This window comes from Syngnathus acus, chromosome 9, assembly GCF_901709675.1.
Source record: "Syngnathus acus chromosome 9, fSynAcu1.2, whole genome shotgun sequence".
NCBI classification, from domain to species: domain Eukaryota; kingdom Metazoa; phylum Chordata; class Actinopteri; order Syngnathiformes; family Syngnathidae; genus Syngnathus; species Syngnathus acus.
Window position 1 is genome coordinate 15,163,427 of NC_051094.1, and position 18,991 is coordinate 15,182,417.

At 40.4% G+C, this 18,991-nt stretch overlaps 1 protein-coding gene across 3 annotated transcripts in view; it reads right to left on the minus strand.

Annotated features, from left to right (window-relative positions):
- unc5db (unc-5 netrin receptor Db) overlaps positions 1-18,991 on the minus strand; it is a 164,972-nt gene that overhangs the window by 11,517 nt on the left and 134,464 nt on the right. For all 3 annotated transcript variants that reach the window (XM_037258271.1, XM_037258272.1, XM_037258270.1), the window contains 2 exons: positions 12,659-12,830; positions 3,128-3,355 (listed from right to left, as the gene is read on the minus strand). In XM_037258271.1, the coding sequence (XP_037114166.1) occupies positions 3,128-3,355; positions 12,659-12,830 (400 nt within the window). The remainder of the gene's footprint in view (positions 1-3,127; positions 3,356-12,658; positions 12,831-18,991) is intronic.

Below are 18,991 nucleotides of genomic sequence, written 5' to 3' on the forward strand. Positions count from 1 at the left end.
CATTTGCATGAGCATGTCAATGGTAAATAAATGTCTGTCTTCCACATTGAAGTTGCGATGATGACAGATCACTTTGTTGTCGCTTGCAGGTGATTACTTATCATCACTCTTGAGTGTCCCAGTGAGATGGTTTCATGTCTGGCCTGTCTCTCCTAGGACATCTCAATGATTACGAACACAATTGTAATTGATGTAAGGTCACTCAGATTGAGATCCTGCACAAGAACACAGTGGGCTACTCGTGAGAGTGTACTTACCGTATTGGCCCGAATATAAGACGGTGTTTTTTGCATTGAAATAAGACTGAAAAAGTGGGGGTCGTCTTATATTCGGGGTCTAGACATTATACAACGCAAGATGCCGCCAGATATCTTTAAAGCGAATGCTGAACTTAACTCCTCAGGCCAAAGCGAAGCCCTGTCACGAAGAATAAAAATAAAAATAGTGGTAGCACGATGAATAAAAAAAAAAAATAGCTGTAAGAAAGAAAAGAGAAGAAAATAAGAGAAGAGATAACAGAAAATGGAAAAACCAGAAGCCATTCATTTACAAATCTGATTGCACTTTCGTTTACATATTTAAATGTTCAGATATTAAGATGTGGTAGACAGTTTTTGCATGATTTGAATGAGGCAAAATAACATGCTTTTTCTCTAGAATATATTGTTATTATCATTTGTTTAAGATGTACTGTAATTATTTTCTGTATGAAAGTTAAATTTGGTGTTCAAAAAGTATTTTTTCAAACTTGAGTCTTGAAAAAGGGGGTCGTTTTATAACCAGGTTTGTCTTATATTCGGGCTAATACGGTAATTTATTTGTTCGGAATAATGTTCCTGAGGCAAATTGGATTCTGTCATTTCACTGGGCATGAAAACTAGCAACTATTGCTAAACTTTGATTGAAAATTTCAAGTTGAAAACAAAAGTAAAATGACATCTAGGAAACTGGAGCATAGGGTGTCTTTTCTGCAATACAGTCATCCTACACCTTTGACAAATGCACTACTTCACGGCTTTATAAGTGACGAAAGAACTGCGTTTAAACACACTGATAGTGCGCGGCTTGGCTCTGAGCAATGTGTGTCACTGCGGACAAGCTCAGGAAGCGAGGCAGTATAACCATGTGTAACAAAGAGGAAAAAGGGAAAAGAGAGACTGGAACGCCAGCAGAGCAGGTGCACAAGGCGACAGTTTATTGATCAACGTTTGATCTGTATACTATTATTTGAGAAAAATATTCCAATGGTGTTTCAGATAATGACTGCGTGACCATGTTATGACTGTACAGTACATTACCTCATTCAGCAGGATCTATTAAATATATTCTAAAGCAGTCAATAAGAGACTGGAGTGTAGTCTTAAAAGAAAATTCCTCACCATGCACAGTATCAGCCTCTATTTTTCACATCTTAAAAAAATCCCCTCATACTTGTTTATATTAGTAAATTAGGCTTCCTGCGGAACCAGAAAGCAGTGTGTGGTTACTACAACTTGGAAAACACACAAAAGAGTTGCGGTGTTAGGCAGACAAGAACCCAAGGGATGCTCACACGTCTGGCGTCGGCTTGAAAGGCATAAACCAAATTCAGAAAGCCAGCTGCTGCTGATGGCTCTGACATGACATGGTCACAGGGAAAAATGCGTCACAAGGCTGAGCTTTCCTGTTTAGTCAAGTCTCTCAAGGGATCATGAGGAACCTGATTCCCCAGTTGTTCACTTAAGGGATCGCAATGCTGCAAACGCCTCTAATCTAGGATGCCGAAAAACAAATCAAGTCGAAAACGATAACAATATAAGTATTGATTAACATTTGACTGGAAATGATTATAGCACAGAGATTTCAAGTATCAAGTCTGTCGAACTGTAACGCAATCAATGGAGCAGTGTTTTATTTTTCATTTCCACTTACCGGGAAAAATAATATTTACCGTATTTTCTGCACCATAAGGCGCTTCATGTTAAAAGGCGCAGACTCAATTCCGGGGGCTTTTCTGTATTTACTCTACATTATAGGGTGCATGCATGCCATGACTTAAGGTAAAAAAAAAAAAAAAAAAACATCACGGGAGCAAGGCAGTCAGTTCCGTTGTACTTTATTCTACTATTTAATCACGTACTGTATTGTACTCACATTGTTAATCAATATTGATACGCAAATCCATCAAAATCCTCATCTTCCGTAACCAAAGTAAACAGTTGGGCAAGTTTGCAATTTAACGTTCCCTCTCGTCATTATCTCGCCGTTGTCACGTTGCTCTTCTGCAATGATCCTGGCTTTCCAGAAAGCTCTAATTGTGCCTTGTAAGCATGTCTCTTTGTCTGTGCCATTTTAGAGGGTCCTAATGCAGTTTGCTTTGCACAAACGATAGTAATTATTTATCAATGGCGGCGGAGGTACCTACTCTGCGTGTTACCAACAACTCTGATTGTTTTTTTGCCCCAATCGACGTAAAACGTAATGTCCTCTGATTGGTTCATCGGGTCTACATATTACGCCTGTATATTACGGAAGCCACACTAAACAACTTCACAGATTTTGGAATTCGGTCCACACAAAAGGCGCAACTTATTAAAAGTCGCACCTTCATTTTTTGGGAATATTAAATACTTTTAAGCGCGCCTTATGGTGCGGGAAATACGGTAATTACTGACTAATAAAAAGTTGGACATCCAGTCCACAAAACAGCAAAGTAGACAGAAGAATAGATACATTAGAAAAAAACGTTTGAATCAGATATTCGTGTATGATTTAAAAACGTCATTGGATCAAATCCTTAAAATATATCATGGTATGTATTGAATCATTATTTATTAGAGATTTTTTTTCCGATGAACCGAACCGTACCATATCGAATGAAATTGAAATCTGACTGAATCGAGTCAAATCGTTCCACTTTCAAATGAACCAATCTTGAATCGTATCACACCCCATGTATTGATATACTACATATTGAATTGTCATTTACATGAAAATTGAAGTGCTCGTGTTGTTCTGATTTCCATAAGTGAAGAGTGATGGCTTGTAAACAGCGCCACGCATAGAAACAGGTCTGAAATTTATCCCAAACAGTTTCTACTAGTTCTTTGTTTGATGGATGTGTGCAATGAAAAAAAGATTTCCCCACCTGAAAGGCATGGGGTGTATCATCCACACAATACACCCGCAGGCTGTAGTTCATGGAAGTGCCCTCCATGTTCCCAAACACAGCCAGCTTCAGCCTCTTGATGGCAGCCTGTGTCAAGGGCTCGCCCACGAGTACGTAGGAACCAGGCTGGTTGAGCAGCAGGTGGCAGCTTGTGGTGTCCATTAGGCAGTAACAAGAAGTGGACTCATCCTCCACTAACATTACCTCCTGGAACACGAGAAGAGAACATTGTCGGTTTGAACCTTTTATAAAGGTATGTCTCTATTTTGTGACCGTGAACCTACAATTAGTCTGCAATCCTTAAATATTATTTTTTATATCACAATCACTGTTTAGATTTACATCCACCTTCATATTAAGACAATAGAAGAGATTATTTTATATTTCAATTAGTTTATCTAAATTGCTATGCAACAATTATAAAAACTTTCAAGCAGGGTCAGTTTCAAAGAGGTTTATTGCTTTTTATCTTATATATTATTTTTGCAGTCCTGAGTTGTACTGTGATTCAGAATCCAGAATTAGGAGGATCTACATTCAAAATACCTGTGGAGCTAAAAAGATAAACCAAATTTGACCCATCAAGAAAAACTGCACACATTTTTTGATAGATACGTTTTAAATCAAGCTTATAATAGCTCGCCAAACCTATTTGTCGAGAATTGATTTGGAGACTTTACCGATTTGGATATATATGGTAAGGTAACATACTATATATGTAGCTCCAGAGGTCTTAGGCATTTATTTTGTTTGTAAGTTTGAGCCGCTGACAGCTGTACAGGGATGATGATATTTTTGTTTTTCATGTTAATATTCATTTTTCGATGGAAAAAGTTTAGACAACTCCGCTGTACTCTATAAGCTTTTTTTTTTTATGAAATGTGGAAATTGTCTATTTGCAACATTGATGTGTTTCAATCAGGGTATTTAAATGTGCGAGTAGCTCTGTCCGTTCAGAATATTTCAGAAACCGGAATATTGATGTTAACCCAAATATTGACTGCATGTAAACTTAGTGATTGTGATGAATCCGAGTCACTCTTGCAATTTTCTGGCATCAATACTGACAAAAGGTATACGTATAAATTCTTATTATTATTGTAGCAGAAGCTACGTCGGCAGTCGACCCACTCAACAGCAGTGGCATGGACAGCCTAAAGGGTGGATCTTCCCGAAGGACACAACACATGACTAGGACAGAGCAAGATTTGAACCGCAAACCCTGAGCCTCTGGTCACTGAGCGACCAGGTCACGGCCACCGCTTGATTACAAAACAAATTGTGCTACATTTGAAATAAACATGTTTGCATACGACTTAGTTTGAACAAACATTACAAACAACACTATGCAATGTTGCACCGATGCCACTGCTATAACAACATGAGAGGTGTCTATTGTTCCAGTGCCAAATTTGACAAATTAGTAATTAATGAGTCCAATAAGTCTAAAATGTTACATACAAGTTTTAGAAATAAAGGAAAAATAAAGGAAAAACCTAAAAAACATCAGATATGAAGAAATAAGTGCATTTTATCCTCCACCATACTGAAACTTGCTTTTACAAAACTTCCTTAAAACACTTACATTGCTATTTTGTTAAATTCAAAGAAACACATAGAACATAAAATATTCATGCCGAGAGCTGCACTGATGATTAAATTCTTTTTCACCACTGGACAAAAACACAACAGAGGTTTAAATCATAAAAAAATAACAATACAATAAAATAAAATAAAAAATCTACACAGCTGTTGAAGAATCTCTGGGGAACAAAAAAATATTCCCCACTATAGTAAAGATGTTGGTACATAGCATAACACAAAATAGTCGCCACGAGCAGGATCGTGTTTTATTTATGAGACAGCAGCATTCTAAGCACTTCATTATTTCCAACTGGAGGGAAGAACTTATTCATACCTTGCTTTGCTTCTCATTTCTGTTCAAACATTAGAACACATCCAGCATTTGTTTTCATGTGTGGGAAGCAAATAAATATCTGGCATCACGAGGTAACAAATATCCTGAACCAGACTGGATTTTAAATAATAATGGAAACTATTTACTCTTCAAATTACCGTATTTTCCGCACTATTAGGCGCACTTAAAAACTTACATTTTACTCAAAAAAACATAGTGCGCCTTATAATGCAGAGCGCCTTATATATGGATCAATTGATGAATTTGTTGATCCATACTGGTTGTACACAGTGCTCTGCCAAAATGTTTCAGTACGTTTTAGTACGACTAGTAAATTACAAGGTCGCATCGCTTCCCAACATTACGGCAACTGTGGTCAGGGGGCGTCACCGAATAGCTGTTGTACCCGCGAGGCTATTTCATTTCAAAATAGGCTGCTCCGTTAATGTTTCGAGTAAATTTACGGATTGATATGGAAGGGAAACATAGGTAAGCAGTACCAATGTGTTAGATCGAACTTTAGTCAGTTCCGATCATTTTATAGGAGATCGCTTGAGAAACGCGATTGTTTACACTTTGCTGAGGCTCATGGGGTCTGCGAGCTGAGGCTCATGGGTGTTTGCGGGTGGCTAATGCTATAATAATAGCTGCTATACGCACAAGGCTATTTCATGTCAAAATACGCTGCTCTGTTAATGTTTCGAGTAAATTTACGGATCGATATGGAAGGGAAACATAGGTAAGCAGTACCAATGTGTTAGATCGAACTTTAGTCAGTTCCGATCATTTTATAGGAGATCGCTTGAGAAACGCGATTGTTTACACTTTGCTGAGGCTCATGGGGGTCTGCGAGCTGAGGCTCATGGGTGTTTGCGGGTGGCTAATGCTATAATAATAGCTGCTATACGCACAAGGCTATTTCATGTCAAAATAGGCTGCTCTGTTAATGTTTCGAGTAAATTTACAGATCGATATGGAAGGGAAACATAGGTAAGCAGTACCAGTGTTAGATCGAACTTTAGTCAGTTCTGATCATTTTATAGGAGATTGTTTGAGAAACGCGTTTACAGAGGGCTTATTGGTTATTGGCTAGTGGATGCATACCGCAACCCTAGTCAACCTCAGTTTGTTGCAGTATAGCTTCTATTTTATGCGCCTTTTAATCCGGTGCACCCTATATATGAAATAATTTCTAAAATAAAAGATTCAATGAGGGTGCGCCTTATAATCCAGTGCGCCTTTTGGTGCGAAAAATACGGTAATAGGAAATCACATTAAAAAAAACAAGGCTTGATTTTTGTTTCTTTATAGAGCAATTTTGCTATTCAATTACTGAGTAGTTGATTACTGAAGGTAGGTTGTGGTAGTATGTCGCGGTAATATGCTTCAGTTTGGCACAAATGCGCATCTATATTTGAACATTATTTGGCAGCTCTGCGCTTGCCACATAAACGTCTTCTTTTTTGCAGTTTTCAGTGCACTTCAAGTACAAAATGTTTGCATTTTCAAGTGCTTTTTTCGAGCTTTGAAACATATTGTGTATTTTAAACTCAACTGTCCTCCCCATCCTCCAAAATCTCACCATCAGACATTTATAGGACCCAGTGTGGGCCTATACAATCCATGAAATATGTGTGAATATATAACTTAATAGGTGCAGTGAGAACAAATATTGTGGTTTAGACTGATGCCTGAGGAGCATTATTTTTTCTGCTCATAAAAATGATGAGGAGCGTTGAGCCATCCATTCACTGTGTTAGTAGCAGCCACATGCACAACAACAAACCTCTTCTAGTCACTCTGACCTCCAAAGTTGTACTTTTTCTAAGGGTCTATTTTGTCATTTGCTTGATATCATTATGTTTTCCCATATACAAAATGACACAGTATTATTATTATTATTATTATTATAACACATAAAACCATACCTAACAAATGGCGTACCCCTGCAAGATGCGTTTGGTCACTAATCTTATAACTAAACCTAAAAACGTCTGGTACAAAACAACAGAAAAAGCAGCAAAATACTGAAAGGAGTTGTATTCTTACTATTGTATGCCAATCTGGCTGCTGTGTAAAGGGTCATTACGACATCAAGGCTAGATGTGGTAAGACATTTATGCACCTTATGTGGATGCATGAAAGAGTTCTTAAACAATCAATATAGCCTCCACTTCGGTGTTCAGAAAATAATATTTGCAGCAAGAACAGACAATGGAGAAAGCACCCTATCACTAAATAACAAGCTCTTTTAAGTGCTGACAACCTCCACAAAAGCCTGGGGCAAAGCTGCGGTATTCATTATTCTGACCTGTGTGTGGCTTGCTAAAACATTTTGCCCAATTTACATATACATTCCAGTATGACTGACTTTTTCTTCTCATTATTTTCACTCCATTCCAAAGTTGACATCATCTTGATGGTTACAGCTAAAAACACAATAGTTCAAAGTGACAGAGAGTTTGCCCGTTATTGCTTTGGAATGAAATGCTACAAGACTTTCATCCATTTTCTGTACCGCTTGTCGCCACGGGGGTCGCGGGCGTGCTGGAGCCTATCCCAGCAGTCATCGGGCAGTAGGCGGGGGACACCCTGAACCGGTTGCCAGCCAATCGCAGGGCACACAGAGACGAACAACCATCAGCACTTGCGCTCACACCTAATGGCAATTTGGAGTGCTCAATCAGCCTACCATGCATGTTTTGGGATGTGGGAGAAAAACGGAGTGCCCGCATGCAAACTCCACACAGGGAGGGCCGGAGGTGAAATTGAACCCACACCCTCCGAACTGTGAGGCGGACGTGGTAACCAGTGCTCCACCGAGCCACCTTGCTACAAGACTTGTCTGTTAGAGCGATGCTGAGAAGAAAAGTAAATTATCAGCAGTTGAACAGATTGCTTGTTCCTTGTGTTGATATATTGCAAGAAAGCAGAGAAACGCTGGCAGCATAGAAACACCCCCGTGCTTTTCCACCTGATTTGCTAACGTCCAAATTCATCGTGCAGGATCTTTCCTGATCCACTAATCAATAGTTTCCTTGTCTAACAGCCCCTTATGCCCTCTATTGCAATTCTCTTACAATTCACCTCACTGACTGACAGCAGCTATGCCTCTTCCTGCCGATTACCGACTATAATTGTTTCTTTATTTTACTCCTGCTACGACATTACCTTCATGAGGCCTGATGTCACCCTGCGGACACAGAGAACATAAGGCAGGATCAATCGGCTCTCATGTAGAGCTTGCACATAATTTACCTGTCACATGACCAGCTGCTGCTTTTATTGCATACAGCTCATAGTAAAGATTCCAAAAGATCTTGGAGCCTATGACAACCGATTGTGAAATTGATTCGCAGGGGACATATACTGTAGACCAGGGGTGTCAAACTCGTTTTTTTCGCGGGCCGCATTGTAGTCATAGCTTCTTTCGGAGGGCCATTATGACTGTCAACCCAAATAAATGTATGAGCACCTCATATTATATACAGTAAAAGCTACAAAACAAACTGACAAATAACTCGTTTTCAAATTAGACGAGTAAAAACTGGTCAAATATTTTAAAAAAAGATATGAAAAGTGAAGACAATTTGCAATTCTAGTCATGACACATGAATTTGATGCACAATTTGTCTTCGCGGGCCACATAAAATGATGTGGCGGGCCGTATCTGGCCCCCGGGCCTTGAGTTTGACACCTGTGCTGTAGACCAACCCTTCACACATGGACAATTTATAGTCTTCTATGAATAGAAAATACAGGATTTTCAATGTCAGCGGAAGCTGCGCACGCATGGGGAAAACATGCTCCCAACTCCACATGGCAAGGCCGAGGCTTGAGTTCAAATCAAACCCTAATCCTCAGAACTGTTAGACGGACACCGTGACATTTACACTAATTAGTACCGTCAATGAAATGAATTACAATTCATCAAATTATCCCTTCACACTTGTGCTTTACTTAAAACGTCCCCTGATAGGTTAATGTAGGTTTTTACAATGCTAGTTTCTTTTTTAAGGCGATTAAGGAGACTTTTCTGCGTTGAACTAAAATTGATACAATATTTGGATAACTTGTATTCACCAGTGTCCTATAAAGGATTGTTTACAACTTTAGACATTCCACTGTTCATGCGGACAGGGTGTAGAACAAGTGAGAGGGAGCAGTTCTATACATTTGTATTACCGTATTTTCTGCCCTAAAAGGCGCACCGGGTTATAAGGCGCACCTTCAATGAACGGCCCATTTTAAAACTTTGTCCATATATAAGGCGCACCGGCTTATAAGGCGCATAAAATAGAAGCTATACTGCATCAAACTGAGGTTGACTAGGGTTGCGGTATGCATCCACTAGCCAATAACCAACGAGCCCTCTGTAAACAATCGCGTTTCTCAAACGATCTCCTATAAAATGATCAGAACTGACTAAAGTTCGATCTAACGCATTGGTACTACTTACCTATGTTTCCCTTCCATATCGATCCGTAGATTTACTCGAAACATTAACAGAGCAGCCTATTTTGACATGAAATAGCCTGGTACGTATAGCAGCTATCGCAATAGCATTAGCCATCCGCAAAGTCTCACGAGCCTCACCTCGCAATCTCCCATGAGCCTCAGCAAAGTGTAAACAATCGCGTTTCTCAAACGATCTCCTATAAAATGATCGGAACTGACTAAAGTTCGATCTAACGCATTGGTACTACTTACCTATGTTTCCCTTCCATATCGATCCGTAGATTTACTCGAAACATTAACAGAGCAGCCTATTTTGACATGAAATAGCCTGGTACGTATAGCAGCTATCGCAATAGCATTAGCCATCCGCAAAGTCTCACGAGCCTCACCTCGCAATCTCCCATGAGCCTCAGCAAAGTGTAAACAATCGCGTTTCTCAAACGATCTCCTATAAAATGATCGGAACTGACTAAAGTTCGATCCAACGCATTGGTACTACTTACCTATGTTTCCCTTCCATATCGATCCGTAGATTTACTCGAAACATTAACAGAGCAGCCTATTTTGACATGAAATAGCCTGGTACGTATAGCAGCTATCGCAATAGCATTAGCCATCCGCAAAGTCTCACGAGCCTCACCTCGCAATCTCCCATGAGCCTCAGCAAAGTGTAAACAATCGCGTTTCTCAAACGATCTCCTATAAAATGATCGGAACTGACTAAAGTTCGATCCAACGCATTGGTACTACTTACCTATGTTTCCCTTCCATATCGATCCGTAGATTTACTCGAAACATTAACAGAGCAGCCTATTTTGACATGAAATAGCCTGGTACGTATAGCAGCTATCGCAATAGCATTAGCCATCCGCAAAGTCTCACGAGCCTCACCTCGCAATCTCCCATGAGCCTCAGCAAAGTGTAAACAATCGCGTTTCTCAAACGATCTCCTATAAAATGATCGGAACTGACTAAAGTTCGATCTAACGCATTGGTACTACTTACCTATGTTTCCCTTCCATATCGATCCGTAGATTTACTCGAAACATTAACAGAGCAGCCTATTTTGACATGAAATAGCCTGGTACGTATAGCAGCTATCGCAATAGCATTAGCCATCCGCAAAGTCTCACGAGCCTCACCTCGCAATCTCCCATGAGCCTCAGCAAAGTGTAAACAATCGCGTTTCTCAAACGATCTCCTATAAAATGATCGGAACTGACTAAAGTTCGATCCAACGCATTGGTACTACTTACCTATGTTTCCCTTCCATATCGATCCGTAGATTTACTCGAAACATTAACAGAGCAGCCTATTTTGACATGAAATAGCCTGGTACGTATAGCAGCTATCGCAATAGCATTAGCCATCCGCAAAGTCTCACGAGCCTCACCTCGCAATCTCCCATGAGCCTCAGCAAAGTGTAAACAATCGCGTTTCTCAAACGATCTCCTATAAAATGATCGGAACTGACTAAAGTTCGATCTAACGCATTGGTACTACTTACCTATGTTTCCCTTCCATATCGATCCGTAGATTTACTCGAAACATTAACAGAGCAGCCTATTTTGACAGGAAATAGCCTCGCGGGTACAACAGCTATTCGGTGACGCCCCCTGACTACAGTTGCCGTAATGCTGGGAAGCGATGCGACCTTGTAATTTATTAGTCGTACTAAAACGTACTGAAACATTTTGGCAGAGCACTGTGTACAACCAGTATGGATCAACAAATTCATCAGTTGATCCATATATAAGGCGCACTGGCCTATAAGGCGCACTGTCGGCTTTTGAGAAAATTTTAGGTTTTTAGGTGCGCCTTTTAGGGCGGAAAATACGGTACTTATGGACAGACGAAGGCTGGATAAAAACTCATGACCTGACACACAGGCGGCCTTTATTAACGCTGTAGGGGTATTTATTGTTGTGAAAGATTTCAAAATTGTGTTGGGTGAAGCGCAATATTTTCACCCCCGCTAGTCAATAGCTCGGCAATTGTATTTCTATAACGTTGGGGATGTTGCCTTCGACTGCTCATTCAAAGACATCTGTGCCCCAAATAACAGCTGGCTCCTCAGGTCTGACCTAAACTCCAGGTGATAAAAAAAGATGTGGGCTTTGTACGATGAGCAACATGTTTGGCACATTTTTTAAATCTACTGCTTGAGTTTGTGTGGGTCTTGGCTGTATACTTTCAAGAAACTCTTAAAATATGCCTACAGCTGCCGGAGTTATTTACCATCGTTGCATGGGCGGCAAAAACAGATGGACTTCATTGTCTGAAATAAACCCAAACAGTTATCATTATGGTTGAGAGGTTTGAAAACATCAGCAGCTGTTGCTTAATTTGTTTTTATTTCTTTTCAGAAGAAATTCTTGGTTCGCAGGAAAGTTGCACAGTGATATGGCTATGAGACGACAAGGTCATGTAGTAAATTACTGTTGAAACCCGTACGTCAGCGATCTTGTGCATTTACGTTATCTGCATGTGTCATGTGGATGGGACTCAACAGAATAAGTGGATCTCTCGAGGCAGACAAAAAAAAAAGACATCTTGGCTCAGAATTTATTGAAAGACTTCCCTATCGATTCACGCTGGAATCAGCCTTTTTTTTCAATTCACTTACGTATTCAAACCCTTCATCGTCTATTGCGGTCATATTTACGAGGGGCCTGCGAGATCACAGATATTATGTATATTACCGTTGCTCTTCTCGTTTCTGTTCTTCAAAATTGGCTCGTAAAAAAATATTGATTTCACCCAAAGATCTTTTTTTCCCCATATTGAAGTGTTATTACATTTGTTATTCTCTTTTGTTCATACTGCTTATTAAAATACTTGTGTGATATCCATTGCTCTTGCTGTCAATATATTATGTGCTTAAATTTGTTTGTATTGTATTGTGTGTTTAAAAACCTTAAAATTTGTACGTTTTTAGAGTGTATTCGACGACGCAGATTTCTCTTGTTGTGGGTGTGGTTTTGAAAGTAAACCACGTGCGATGGAGGCTGGGGATTACTGCAGTGCTGCTAGTGACATTTCTTCTGCTAAACAAAGAATGGAACCAATGTGGAGAAAAGACATTTGAAGTAGCACAAAATGTTATTCGACAGTTGTGTGCCTGCAGGTCTTACCTCCCATTCACTGCCCTGGGTTCTCCTCTTGAGATGGATGTTCCAGTTCTCAGAGTCTACCTCACCACAGTGAGCCACGGTCATGGCTACTGGGCAAGATAGGTCCAGGCCAGGAGGACCATACATCACCTCTGGACTCAGGGGGATCTCACACACTTCCAGTGTATTGACACTAAACACAGTATGATAAAGTGGGTCAGTGTGTGTGATAACTGAAAAATAAGATGCACAAGCAAAGTGTTTAATTGCCCAAAAAGAGACTTGACATTTGTGTTTCTGTCTTTCACTGTCGCAACTGGATTTATTCAATGAAGGACTGACTCAACACAGATTGGGACATTTTTATACATACAGCGACTCAAGATAACCATACACAGTACACTAGGACCGTTGAAGCAAATGCTGTTCCTAATTGTAATATAAACGGTGCTAAACTGAAATCATGGATGACAAGTTGACATGTTAAAAGGCTCCTGAGGGGTTGAGATGCAGGTTTAACAGATTAATGTGTACAGTACTTGAATAAGAAGTTGTCCAACCCCTAATTAAGCATTTGCAACAATCCCTGATGATGTCTTTCACATCGCTGATGAAGAATTTTGGCCCACTGTACTCCACAAAATTGTTTTAACTACAAGTCTGGATTTTGAATGGGCCATTGCAACCTCAATTTTACTTTGTTAGAACCAGTCAGAGGCAGTGTTGGGTTGATATCTTTCTGCATAAGACAAGACCCCTTGACTTGAGGGCACAAAATGATGGCAAGACAAATGCTTGTGTGATTCCAAGGTAGAGAGTCAAATTCATTATTTTCAATAACCAGTAAATCTGAAAGGAATCAGGCTTGTGTGGGGCAAGTGAAATTGACCTGAACTGACAATGAACTCTGTTGATCATAGTTAAAGCAGATTTTTTTCATTTAATGATTGTTGGGGGACATTACTTTTTTACATATACGAGATAGTTCCTTTCCTGGCGGCTTGGTGGTGCACTGGTTAGCATGACCGCCTCACAATTAGAAGGGTGCTGGTTGGATTCCACCTCCGTTCCTCCCGCGACCCCCGTGGGGACAAGCGGTATAGAAAATGGATGGATGGATAGTTCCTTTCCTTTAATTCATCATGAAATCATTGCTATGCAATTCTTGCAATTTTATTTATTCTATGAAAATATATGATTCCTAAAATGTGTGTTTTATTTTTTAGAGACCACTATTTAACACCCCCTCTGCATGTTAACACACTCAAAAAGCACTAATGAAAGGAGATTTTGCAAATAGGTGGGTTGCAAAGAAAATATGCCTTCAGGCTTGAGTCCTTGCAAGCGTGAACGTTTGCTCTGTGGTGTTTATGGCTGCATAGCCAAGTTGCTGGATCTTTTTTTTTCCAAACTCAGGTGAAAAAGTCATGGTGATTTGCTGGTGAGCCGGAGTGTGTTCATTAAAAGAGGCTTAGAACAAAAAGTGCCAGTCAGTCTGGGAACATAGTCTGGATTTAAGAAGAAACAGCACTTGTAATAAAAACAAAGAGGATGTGGTGCTTCGGTCTACAGTGTAGTTTAAAAACATTTAAAACACTTGAATAATGCTTAAAACACTGGAATTAATTGTGGTCTGATAAAGTAAGGCTAATTTCCATTTTTTTTTTGCGTTTCTCTTTATCCTGCTAGCATTGATGAAGTCAGGCAGAGAATCACTTCCACAGTGGACAGCGTGAACTGTGTCACAGGCGGTTTGCATATTGAACATTTGTGAAATCGGCCTCTTATTAAACTTATGATGTCCAGCACCTTAACTGTTCAATTCCATTAAGCTAGACTAAGTTGTTTTCAAGATAATTGCTTTTAAAGTGATGAAAAAAAATGAGGACATCCTGTTGTTTAGCATTTCAATACTAAATGAATACAAATTTCTGCTCAAATGAAAACTGAATTTCACACCTGGTTGACGTGCGCGCGCGCACACACACACACACACACACACACACACACACACACACACACACACACACACACACACGCACACACACACACACACACACACACACGCACATCCTTGTTAACTTCCCTCTGCAGGACCCAAAGTACTTTACTGAGTTGTGGGGTCCACCCTTTCTAGTGGTCCAAGAACTATGAAAAAAATCAGGCAAGTCCCAAAAAAAATCTTGTAACTAAAAATCACTTTCAATAAACACAATTCAAAACTTTATTTTACATGTCAGTTTTTCAGTCACATGTGGGGCCTGTTTCTAACCTTCAGGCTTTGCGGGGTCCACCTTTACACACATGAGATTTTTAGTCATTTATGGGGCTCGCTTTTAATATTTCAACCTTAAGCGGTCCACCTATACACACATGACAAATAGTGAACAAATGGTGAAACAGGACCAGCCATGTGTTTTTACCTCTGTTAAGGGAAGCTCTTTCACTCATATTTTCTCCTCATGGTGGTTATTCTATTTTTGACAAAGTACTTAACAGCTTTCCAGTCTCTGTTACTCAGTGCTTGTGGTTCTGCAGCAATGCATCTCTCGCAGTCAAACTTACCAGGAACCTGATTTGTCAATATATACTTCCTTAAATGTTTATTTACTGCAGCAGATTCCTCTGGGGTCCAGCTTCTTTTCACAACATTTTCTTTACCTAAGGGCATAAGAAGAGCCAAAATAGTTGAGGTTCCACTGAGACTTGAACTCAGGTCACTGGGGTGAGAGTCCTAACCCTAGCCCCTAACCCTAGTTCTAACCCTAGCTCTAACCTTAACCCTACCTCTTACCCTATTCCTAACTCTAACCCTAGCCCTAGCTCTAACCTTAACCCTACCTCTTACCCTACTCCTAACCCTAACCCTAGCCCTAGCTCTAACCTTAACCCTACCTCTTACCCTATTCCTAACCCTAGCCCTAGCTCTAACCTTAACCCTACCTCTTACCCTATTCCTAACCCTAGCCCTAACCCTAGCTCTAACCCTATTCCTAACCCTAACCCTAGCTCTTACCCTAATCCTAACCCTAGCTCTTACCCTAATCCTAACCGTAACCCTAACCCTATTCCTAACCCTAGCTCTTACCCTAACACTAGCTCTTACCCTAGTTCTAACAACCCTAGGTCTAACACCAACCCTAACTCCAGCCCCAGGTCTAAGGAGGTATATGGTTTTATGGGGGAGCACACGAGCAACTCTGTTGCAAATTTTTCAAGGATAAGGTATTTTTGGTCCCACTGGGATTTGAACTCAGGTCGCTGGGGTGAGAGTACAGAGCACTAACCACTACACTATGGAACCCACACCATTACTTCATGGATGTTACCTATATGGTTTTATGGAGCAGCTCACAAGTAAATAGTATAGATAGGAATAGGTAAATGCCAAAATACTTGAGGTTCCACTGAGACTTGAACTCAGGTCGCTGGGGTGAGAGTCCACAGCACAAACCACTACAGTATGGAACCCACGGCATTACTTCATGGAAGTTACGTATATGGTTTTATGGACCAGCTCACAAGCAAATAGTATATATACATAGGAATAGGTAAATGCCAAAACAGTTGAGGTTCCACTGAGACTTGAACTCCGGTCACTGGGGTGGGAATCCAGAGGACTAACCACTACACTATGGAACACACGACATTATTTCATGGAAGTTACGTATATGGTTTTATGGAGCAGCTCACAAGCTAGTATAGATAGGAATAGGTAAATGCCAAAATAGTTGAGGTTCCACTGAGACTTGAACTCAGGTCGCTGGGGTGAGAGTACAGAGCACTAACCACTACAGTATGGAACCAACACTATCACTTCATGGAAGTTACCTATATGGTTTTATAGAGCAGCTCACAAGCAACTAGTATAGATAGGAATAGGTAAATGCCAAAATGGTTAAGGTTCCACTGAGACTTGAACTCAGGTCACTGGGGTGAGAGTCCACAGCACTAACCACTACACTATGGAACCCACACCATTAATACATGAAAGTTACCTATATGGTTTTATGGAGCAGATCACAAGCAAATAGCATACATGGGAATAGGTAAATGCCGAAGAAGTTTAGGTCCCACGGAGACTTGATCTCAGGTTGCTGGGGTGAGAGTGCACAGCACTAACCACTACAGTATGGAAACCACACCATTGTTTCATGGAAGTTACGTATATGGTTTTATGGAGCAGCTCACAAGCATATATATATATATATATATATATATATAGGAATAGGCAAATGCCAAAAGAGTTGAGGTTCCACTGAGACTTGAACTCAGGTCGCTGGGGTGAGAGTCCAGAGCACTTACCACTACACTATGGAACTCATGCCATTATTTCATGGAAGTTACGTATATGGTTTTATAGAGCAGCTCACAAGCAGTATAGATAGGAATAGGTAAATGCCAAAAAGGTTGAGGTTCCACTGAGACTTGAACTTAGATCAGTGAATTCAGAGTCCAGTGTGCTAACCATTACACCATGTAACCACAAGGTCCAGACCATGGCAGGCATATGCTGGTGTGGGAGCCAGAAGTTTTGAATTTTTTCTTTTTTTTTTCTTTTCTTTTTTTTAATTGCTAATGTGTCAATTGCTGGGTATCTATTCCAATTTAGTCCCATAATTGGCTTTCTGTACAGCGCACAAGTGGCAAGGAAGTCTGGGAGTACAGTCAAAGCTCGGTTTTCGAACGTCCCGGTTCTCGAACAAATCGGAATTTGAACAAAAAAATTCGAGATTTTTTTGCTTCGGTTGTCCAACAAAATTCGGAGGTTGAACCTCGCGAGATGAGCCGAAAGGACCTGAGAAAACCCGACCGCGCGGCCCGGATGCCGACTGACTCCGTTCGTTATTGTAATTTCGTTACTTTGAGGAGTGTATTAACCCCTAATCATGCCTCCAAAGAAAGCAAGTGGGAGCAGGAAAGCCATCCTAAAACACAAAGGCGCTCTTTAAGCAATGCGACAGTGAGCGCCCGGCGCGCTGCGGTTGCGCGACCGCACCAAATTAAGCTCCCTGCGCACTGAGGTCCACTTAAATTTTAGAAAGTACATCAGAACTTTAAAAATATTTTCTAAATTTCAGTCACAATAATGCGACCAGCGCGGTGCAGTTGGGCGGTCGGCAGCACGCTACGGTTGAGCGTTCTCTCTCTCTCTCTCTCTCTCTCTCTTGCTCTCTTGCTCTCTTGCTCTCTTTCTCGCACTCTTTCTCGCTCTCTCTCGCTCTCTCTCTCACACACACACACACACACACACACACACACACACACACACACACGCACACACGCACGCACGCACGCACGCACGCACGCACGCACGCACACACACACACTAACACAAAACTGAGCAAGATCAAGTGTGAGTGCACTCAACCACCAACATGTCTTGTCCAACATCTTGTAACCCTGATCATTTCCTACAGTAGTATATTAATTTTTAGTTTAGTGATACTTGCATGAATTCAGAAAGCTAATTCAGTTCCTCTGTGCGCCCTCCTTCAGATCTTTGTGCACACTGCCACCTCATAATCCTCTATAATTCTTCTTTCGCAGTATAGTATTTTTTGCCATTTATGTCAACAGCAGCTCTTGACTATAATAGACTCCACGATTCAACAGCCAACATTGTTGAGCCTTTGGTTATAGCTAATTCCACATTTGAAAAGTTAACGTTACTTATAGTTTGTGTTCTACATTTGTGTAATTGAAGTTACGCTTTCTATTCTTGTATACATGTGTGTTTACACAAACTGTACAGTATACACCCCCGACCACATTAGCAGGTAACTATTGATCTAGCTATCTTTTTCAACCGAATAGGATACATTTTACATTTATTTTTTATTTTACAGTAAAAGTGTAAGATTAGGATAAATTCTGGATTAATTTACAATATGAGAATGAATACAGCATTTGTGTACCTATTTAAGTGTCCAGTGAGTGTATAATAGATATAAATACGCATATTAAGAATTTTACTTGTACATTTTGGGCACATTCTCTTTTGACAGAATGATTACCGTAAATTAAGCCGCGGTTTTTTCTCAAATTTAGAACCCTGCGGTTTATAGTCTGGTGCGGTTTATATAGGATTTTTTCCGTGATTTTTGTGATGACTTGATCACTTTTATACACTCGTAAAAAGGCTGTGGACCGCTGTTGGGCGGCACCGCTTTGCTGGGCGGAGGAATACGTGACACGGTCACTGGGGAGAAAAGTGGTGTGTTGATCGCAAGGCTTTCTGTGTACTGTCTTTCTTTGTAAATAAGTCGTGCGCACGTGCGGCTTTTAGTCCGGTGCAGCTTACTATATAAGAAAAAAACTAAAATATTTCATAATTTTAGCTGGTGTGGCTTA